This window comes from Neopelma chrysocephalum, unplaced genomic scaffold (genome assembly GCF_003984885.1).
Source record: "Neopelma chrysocephalum unplaced genomic scaffold, ASM398488v2 Primary Assembly neopelma1_69, whole genome shotgun sequence".
Taxonomy (NCBI): domain Eukaryota; kingdom Metazoa; phylum Chordata; class Aves; order Passeriformes; family Pipridae; genus Neopelma; species Neopelma chrysocephalum.
In genome coordinates, this window is record NW_020897729.1 from 9387908 (window position 1) to 9396389 (window position 8482).

General features: G+C 54.8%; 2 protein-coding genes across 3 annotated transcripts in view; one reads left to right on the forward strand and one right to left on the reverse strand.

Moving 5' to 3' along the window:
• Positions 1–1217: 1217 nt before the first annotated feature.
• LOC113968690 (putative protein FAM90A2P) lies at positions 1218–4212 on the reverse strand. Of its 2 annotated transcripts, none has more exons than XM_027685467.1 (2): positions 3730–4212; positions 1218–2369 (listed from the first exon to the last, which is right to left on the reverse strand). In XM_027685467.1, exons 1-2 carry the CDS (start codon positions 4135–4137, stop codon positions 2220–2222), a joined length of 558 nt encoding a protein of 185 aa, XP_027541268.1. In that variant the 5' UTR covers positions 4138–4212; the 3' UTR covers positions 1218–2219. The 2 variants fall into 2 exon arrangements, with proteins under 2 accessions (XP_027541268.1, XP_027541267.1); XM_027685466.1 differs by having other exon boundaries at positions 3646–4212.
• Positions 4213–4287: 75 nt separating this feature from the next.
• SLITRK3 (SLIT and NTRK like family member 3) overlaps positions 4288–8482 on the forward strand; it is a 15472-nt gene continuing 11277 nt past the window's right edge. The window contains exons 1-2 of the mRNA XM_027685541.1: positions 4288–4916; positions 5030–8471. Of these exons, the coding sequence (XP_027541342.1) occupies positions 6572–8471 (1900 nt within the window). The 5' untranslated portion in view covers positions 4288–4916; positions 5030–6571. The remainder of the gene's footprint in view (positions 4917–5029; positions 8472–8482) is intronic.

The following is an 8482-nucleotide window of genomic DNA, read 5'->3' on the forward strand; positions in this document are numbered from 1 at the left end:
CCCTCCTTTCCTTTTAATATTTACACATATCATCAAATACTGGGCAAAATTTCTCTGCTTAAAAAAAAAAAAATCCCATGAGTGGAAACCAATTACACATAACTTGTTACTGAGGGCATGGCTGAGCTTTCTGTGCAGCTCCAAGTCCCATTGAGTTTAAAGTAGCTGAGGACACTTTTATATTAGAAACAGTCTGTGCTAATATAATTGGGTGCATTGTTACTTCTTAACTTCATCTAAAAATAACACGTCGAATTCAGCTGGACTGGGAAAAAAATCAGCTTCTATTCCATGGGTTAATAAATAACTGATAATGAAGTGACTGAGAAAAATCATGGCCAGGAGCATCAGCTTGACATAAGAAGATTCTCCAGCCTGAAGGATTCCAGCTGGAAAAGCACAGTTTAAAAGTCTTTCATTTCCTCCATTTCATGTGTATTCACCAGTGCTTATGCAGTCCAAATAATCTGTGCCTGTGCCTATGTGTGTCAAATACCAGGAGGGCATGGGGAAAAGGAGCAGCCAGTAACACCTGAAGGCACCTCAGGGGCACCTGAGCCTTGGCCTGAGCTCTCACAGTCCAAACATGACCCTCCAGCAACCAGTGAAACCTCTGCATTGACCTGAGGGGGACAGGACAATCCTCTGCATCCAATTTGGATCCCTCTGAAGGGAGGTTGAGCTGTTGATACAACAGCAAGAGAGGTCGTGGTCCCTAAAACACCACTGGGTTGATAAGATACAGATTTAACAGAAATATTTTCTTCCAAAGAACAACTATAGGTAAATTCCATCCATGATTTTATTTCTCTGCCCGTGTCTGATAAAGGAATTAAGGAACAGAGAGGAAGAAAGAAAAGTCAAGCCTCATAAACTGCTTCACTAACTGCTACTCAGAGAAGACTCTATCCTGATTTTCCTCTATCAACGTATTCAAAAATGCTAAAATTTCTTCTTGAATAATTTATAATATACAAACCCAAGAATATTTGAGAAATTCCCTAAAAAAAGTGCCAGGAGGGGAACCTCAATATTGAATATATTTATCTGAAGGCACCAGACGAATAGAAATCTCTTGCAGACAAGAAAAGGGGTCACCAGACCAGTGAAGGAATTTGAGCCCAGCCCGGACTAATGGCACGGTGAGGTGTCAGCACTGTATTTCCCACAGCCCAGAGCTCTGGCCTTCCCTCCTAGTTCCAGGATTTCTATGTTACTCTGTTGGGGCCCCCAAAGGCAGGATGCCCCGTGGGAAGCTGTCCCTGAGCCCTGGGCCGTGCCCTGCACCCCGGCAGGGGCACAGGAGGCATCTCTCCCCGGAGCCCGGGCTGGCAGCTCTCCCAGCCCAGTGCATGTGGGTTTTGCGTCACGGATTAATCACATCCCGGCCCTGCTCGTGCCTCGCTGCTCCCCCTCCCACACTTGGGTTCCCACGTTCTCCTGCCCCAGTAACAGGCAGCTGGAGGCGATTCCCCTCCCCGGGGAGCCGGGGGTGAGTGCCCAGCGGGAGCTGGGTTTGCCGGGGCTTTTAGGCAGGAATGCAGCTGGAATCCAGGCACTGGCTGTGTACAAACCCTTTCCACACTCGGATCCAGAACCTTTAAACCATTCCCTAGCTCTAAGTAAACCGAGAGAGCTGGGAAACAGCTCCCATCTATAATAATTACAAGAGAGTTTCCCTTGCCCTTGCACTATTTATTGCTTTTGCCCTTGCTGTAGATTGCTGGAGACACAGAGACTATTAAAGCTGGGAATATTTCTTTCTGGACAGGCAGAGCGAGCTTTGGAAGAAAACTCCCTCTTTCTCTCCACCGTTGCCACTTCTGTTGGAGAGGGAAGGGGCTGGTTCGCACTGCAGGCTAACTGGAGCATTGAATGCCTGCTGTGCAAGGACTGCAGTGGGGGGAACGTTCGCCCCCAGTGGAAAGGGAATGCTGCGAGGATATTTCAGAAAAGTACAGTGACTGCTCAAGTGTCCTTTTCTAAGTTGTGTCTCTCTCCCTTATTTTCACAAGGCTGTCAGGGAAGAAAGGTGCATTTCAGTCATGACAACTGAGGCTGGGAAGAGGCAGCCGAAGGGCACCTGCCAGCTCCCGCCCTGCTGAGATGCATCTCTGCCGACTCCACAGCTCCAGGATGGGGTTTTGCAAGGAAATAGCTCGCTTGCCAATAATAATTATTATCATTAATAACCGAGTGACGTCCTAATCTTGGTTACATCAGCCGTAGCCTTCTCTGGAGCTCCTGCCAGTCTCACTCACACCGGTCCTGTTCTCAGCAGGGTGTGTGGAGCAGGGACAGAAGGGCCGTGAGCTGCTGTGGCTGGAGGGAGATGCAGGGCATGGCCCGCGGTGACTTCTGTCTCCTGGCTGCGGGGACAAGAGGACACGGCCTGGACAAACCCTGTGAGAGCCGCCTCTGCGGCCAGCGGAGACTTCTCACCCCGCTGGGAAACTGCGGGGACGGAAAGGATGGAGCGCGAGGTGCGGGGCGATCCCCCTCCTCCGCCGGGGCATCCCGCGGGGCTGCCCCGCGTCACAGCCGGCCGGGGGCGAGGGCAGGGGCGGCACAGGGGTGTCCTTGGGCCCGGGGCCGGCCCTGCCAGCGGGCGGGGGACCCGGCGGGGTGTCCGTCCCTCCCCGCGGAGCCCCGCAGCGCTCGCTGATCTGCATTCCAGGGGCATCCCCCCATTCCCAGCCCCCCCTCTCCCTCCCCTCTTCCAGCCCCTCTGCACAACCCGACGGCAGGAGCCCTGGCGAGGATAACGAGCGATATTGGGTGGCATTTGGGAAAGTTGCAAGGTCGGGGCTCCCCGCCCTGTACTCCAGCCCTGCCCCACGACCAGCACCCATGGGGAAGGGGGTCTGCCCCCCAAACACAGCGGCGGGGAGCGCCCAGAGGTCGTTTTTTCTGAGTTGCTGTCAAAACCTCTGTGCGATCTTGTTAAAAGAACAAACTGTTGTGATTTCCCCTCTCGCCCTTTCTCTCCGCCTTCCCCCCCCCATCCCTAAAGGGGGGTGTCAGTGCACGGCGCCTGCCGGTCCCCCATGTCGCTCCCGCGTCAGAAAATGAATGATGCAGCAATTTAATTAGGAGGGAGCGGTGCGTCCATATTGCACCGGTGCAGGAGAGCTCGGGAGCCGGGGAAAAATGGTTCGTGTCCCCGGGCGCGGACGCTGCGCCCCTGCCCGCGCAGAGCGGCCCCGGGGCGGCGGGACCCCGTGGGTCTCCCGGGACCTCCCGCCCGCACCCGCAGCTTTGCCCCTCAACTTTTTGCTACCGAGCCGCGGTTCCAGTTAAGTCTCCTCCCGGCTGGGTCACCTCGGGGTGCGGGAGGGGATTTCGGGTTCAAGGCGGCAGCCGGGAATGGCGAGGGGTGCGGGATGCCCCGGGAGTTCCGCGGCTCTCGCTGTGCGCGGAGATGGGCGCAGATGTGTGCGCGGGGATGGGCGGGGATGAGTGTGCAAGGGTGCGCAGGGGTGCGCAGGGCTGTGCGCGGGTGCGGACAGCGGGGACGCGCGGAGCACCGCGGGGGTCACCTCCTGCCCTGCCCGCAGCCCTGCACTCCCGCCTGGGTGCGACCCAGGGGGGACCCGCAGCCCCCCGTCCGCGACCTCCACCCACCACCAGGTGCATCTCACCCACCAACTTTGACCCGCGGGAGAACCCGCGCAAAGCTCCCGCTGCGCCCCCCGCGCGGACCCTGCGCCCCCCGCGCAGCCCCGTTACCTGCCGGCGGCTCCCGGGCCGGGCGGGCACCGCTCCGTCCTCCGCGGGCGCGGCCCCTCCGCCCCCGCGCGCCCCGCGCCGGGCGGGAGGATGCGGGAGGTGCCGGGTCTCTCCCCCGAGGGTTTTGGCTTTGCGGAAAGAAGCTGGATCGTGGCGAGGCTGCGGGACGGGAGCGGCCCCGGGACGGAAGGAAAGGCAGTGGGACCGAGAGGAGGATGCGCTGGCGGCGGGGGGAGCGGGGCGGCCGGACCGGGACCCCCGGGCTGCTCCCCGCCGCAGCCCTCCGCTGGCACTCGCAGTCAGAGCAGCTTTGATTTCCTCCAGACTTAGGCTTTTTTGGTTTCCTTTTTTTTTCCTCCTGAATTTTTTTTTTTTTAGGAAGGGGGGGGGTTGCAAATTCTGCCCCATCCCAGCGGCTTTTTTCCTCTCTGATTCTTCTTAGGCTTTTTCCTCCCCCATCTGCTCGTTTCCCACTTCCCTTTCTCTCCGCCAACCAGCCCCCTCCTTCCCTCTTTAAAAAAAAAAAAAAAAAAAAAAGAAAAAAAGAAAAAAGGCAAGGCAAAAAAAAAAACCACCCAAAAAAACTGTATAGTCAGGGCTTCCCAAATGCGCGCCCCCGACCTGGAGCCAAGCGCGCCCCCTTCATTTGTTCCCCTTCTTGAAGCTCATTTTCATGACGTGGAAAAGCCTGATCCAGGGCAACAACAGCACCACACACACACACACACACACACACGCACACACCCGCCCCGCACACACCGCACACACACACCCGCACACGGGGAGGGAGCGCAGCCCGCGCTCCGCCGCGCCCCAGCCTCCCGCTCCGCGCTGCCGCTGCCCGGAGAAGGCGGCGGCGGCGGCGCTGGAGCCTGCAGCAGCCCCTCTCCTCCCTCCTCCATTGAGTGTGCCAAACAGCAGCTCTGCATCCTAAAGAAGATCATTGAGGGGCTCATTGCATTCCCAGCACGTTTCAGGCTTGCTTCTTTTTTTTTTTTTCCTGCCTTTTTTTTTTTTTCCTTTTGCCTCAGCTTCAGCAGGAGTAGAGAGAGAGGGAGAGAGAGCCACAGAGAGGGAGAGGCAGAGAGAAACCAGCAATCTTTAAACTCGAGCTTTTTTTTTCCCCCCTTCCCCTCTTTTGCTTTTTTTCTATTGTAACGATGTGCTAAAATCTCTCCTGCAAACCGGTAAGTACAACCTTTCTGGATCCTTTTGTTTCCGCCTAGGGTCAAAGACACCCCCCTCTTCCAAAAAGAAGATATAATAATCCTCTTTATTTATTTTTTTATTTTTATTACAGCCCTTGCAGAAGAGAAAGAACTTAATATTTTGCAAAGGAGACAGAGAGACTGATACTGCAATATAGCTCTCATCTCTCTCCCTTCTCCCCAATTAGATGCTGGTTTTAATTGCAGAGGGTATTTCTCTTTTCGTGCTTTCAACCATCTCCTCTTTCCCACAGGGGAGGGTTTCATTTGCAAGTTGATCCTAAGGATTTCTGTTCCTCTGGCATTTCTCTCCCCTAAATGCATCTTTCTGCTCTTAAGTTTGTGGATGGGGGGCAAATTTTTCTAGTTCTTACACGAGGAAGGCAAAAAGGACCTTTTCTATTGAGAGATTAAGACTAAAAGCAACGATCGCTCCGAATGGTTCTAATGGGCATTTCAGGGATTCAAGGAAGGCTGCATCACCGCCGTTATTATTACCATCCTTAGCGTTCCTCTGTGCCCATACATTTAAAATATCTGGTGAAAGGAAGGGTGAAACCATATGTTGAAGGAGCTGCATCTCATTAGTGCAGCATTATTTTCATCTGATTGGAGAAGAATGGTGTCTTCATTCGGGAACGTATATGGTAGGATAGCAAATTTATCGGCTGGTAAGTGTCAAGGTATTTTTTTTTTCTTCCACTTTCAGCTTTTTAACCGGGTCCCCTGCTTGGTCCTGGGGGCACAAAATGCCCTAATCCAAGGCAGGCTGAGCGTTTCAATCCTAGGTGCCTCTTTAGCTGTCACTTCCCTTTAGATCTGCTGATCGCATGGGCATGTGCTTTAGAAAGATTAATCATCTCTAAACGCTTTAATCAGCTAAAATGACTAATATGTGGTGTGTATTTATCTGATAATATACCAGTTGCATTAATTCACCGGGCGCATTTGCGAGGGGAAGCTTCCCTTTCGAATCAGGGCTGTTAACCATTTACTCCGGTAAAGATACTGTGGGGATTTCTGAGGGGATCCGTTCTGCCAGGGACATCAGCAAACCCTGCACACTCCTCCGAACTTACGTGTGGAATATATTGAGCCGGGAGGGAGAGGGGTTCGAGGGTTGAGGCTCAATAACTTTGGGAGTTTGCATGGATGAAGGACGGAGTGCGACACCGGAGAAAATCTGCCCACTGGTGTTTTCCCCCCCCCGTAGCCAATGCGGGCTGTGATGGCCACAAAGCACCCGAGTGTGAGATCTGTGGAGTTCCAAACGCTGGTCCTACGGTGGAAATCATGTAGAGATGCAACACGTCCATCCCGTGTGTGCTCGTGTTGCTGTGTGGGGCTGCATGTGCTGTCCTCTTTATAGGTGGCATTTACCACGGGGAGGGGGAGAAGGGAGGCTGCTATCGCGTGATGGAACCGTCTACCATCTCTTAAGTATAAATCAGGGCAAGGCTCGCCCATCCCACACCCCTGGAGTTGGTTGTGAACGTCTGCCCAACAATTGCTGAACTTTCCAAGAGCCTAACACGAGTCTGGCAAGGTAGTGGCTTAAATAAAAGGAGCGGGGCAGGGCAGAAGTACTGAAATCTGCATTTTTCTTCCCGTTGCAGTTTTGTAAACACCAACAAATGATGAAACCTTCCACGGCAGAGACACTTCATAAAGGAAGGATGTTGTGGATAATTCTTCTAAGCACAATTGCTCTAGCATGGACTACACCTATTCCCTTGATAGAGGACTCGGAGGAACTGGATGAGCCCTGCTTTGATCCATGTTACTGTGAAGTGAAGGAGAGCCTTTTCCATATACATTGTGACAACAAAGGATTTATAAATATTAGTCAAATAACAGAGTCGTGGTCGAGACCTTTTAAACTTTATCTGCAGAGGAATTCCATGAGGAAATTGTACACCAACAGTTTTCTTCACTTGAACAATGCTGTGTCTATTAACCTTGGGAACAATGCACTGCAGGACATTCAGACGGGGGCTTTTAATGGGCTCCGAGTTCTGAAGAGGTTGTATTTGCACGAAAACAAATTGGACATTTTCAGGAACGACACTTTCCTGGGTTTGGAAAGTCTGGAATATCTGCAGGCAGATTACAATGTCATTAAACGGATTGAAAGCGGGGCATTTCGAAACCTAAGTAAATTGAGGGTCCTTATCCTAAATGACAATCTCATCCCCATGCTTCCCACCAATTTATTTAAGTCTGTGTCCTTAACCCACTTGGACTTGCGCGGGAACCGGCTAAAAGTCCTTTCCTACCGCGGGATGTTGGACCATATTGGCAGGAGCCTGATGGAGATCCAGCTGGAGGAGAACCCGTGGAACTGTACGTGTGAGATCGTGCAGCTGAAGAGCTGGTTGGAGCGCATCCCCTACACTGCTCTGGTGGGGGACATCACCTGCGAGACCCCCTTCCACTTCCACGGGAAGGACCTGAGGGAGATCAAGAGAAGCAAGCTGTGTCCCATGCTGTCCGACTCCGAGGTGGAAGCCAGCCTGGGCATCCCTCAGCTGTCGTCCAGCAAGGAGAACGCGTGGCCTACGAAGCCTTCCTCCATGCTGTCCTCCTTCCATTTCACCGCCTCCTCTGTTGAGTACAAAACGTCCAACAAGCAGCCCAAGCCCACCAAGCAGCCCAGGGCTCCCCGGCCTCCCCCGACCCCCCGCGGCCTGTACCCCGGGCCCAACCAACCCCCCGTGGCTGCCTACCAGACCCGGCCCCCCATCCCCATCATCTGCCCCACCGGCTGCTCTTGCAGTTTGCACATCAACGACCTGGGCCTGACGGTCAACTGCAAGGAGCGAGGGTTCCACAACATCTCCGAGCTCCTGCCCAGGCCCTTGAACGCCAAGAAGCTGTACCTGAGCGGGAATTTGATCCAGAAAATCTACCGCTCCGATTTCTGGAATTTTTCCTCCTTGGATCTCTTACACCTGGGGAACAACCGGATCTCCTACGTACAGGACGGGGCGTTCATCAACCTGCCCAACCTCAAGAGCCTGTACCTGAACGGGAACGACATCGAGCGGCTCACCCCGGGCATGTTCCGGGGCCTGCAGAGTTTGCATTACTTGTACTTCGAGTACAACCTGATCAGGGAAATCCAGCCGGCGGCCTTCAGCCTCATGCCCAACCTGAAGCTCCTCTTCCTCAACGACAACCTGCTCCGCACGCTGCCCACCGACGCCTTCGCCGGCACCTCCCTGGCGCGCCTCAACCTGCGCAACAACCACTTCCTGGCGCTGCCGGTGGCCGGGGTGCTGGAGCACCTGCACGCCATCGTGCAGATCGACCTGAAGCTCAACCCCTGGGACTGCACCTGCGAGCTGGTGCCGCTCAAGCAGTGGCTGGAGGCGCTCAGCTCGGTCAGCGTGGTGGGCGAGGTGCTGTGCGCCAGCCCCGAGCCGCTGGCCCGCCGCGACCTGCGCTCCCTGGAGCTGGCCGCGCTGTGCCCCGCCGCCCTGCGCCCCGCCGCCGCCGCCGCCGCCTCGCCCCCCGCCGCTCCTCCACCGCCCGCGGCCACCGGC

Bases quoted from the DNA above. Each gene is read 5' to 3' on its own strand.
- LOC113968690 (XM_027685466.1), bottom strand. From the start codon at position 4,137: ATGGGGCAGAATTTGCAACCCCCCCCCTTCCTAAAAAAAAAAAAATTC. The intron at 2,370-3,645 runs GTGGGTGAGATG...TTGTCCCCGCAG, and splicing joins TCTCCCGCGGGTCAAAGTTG to CCAGGAGACAGAAGTCACCG.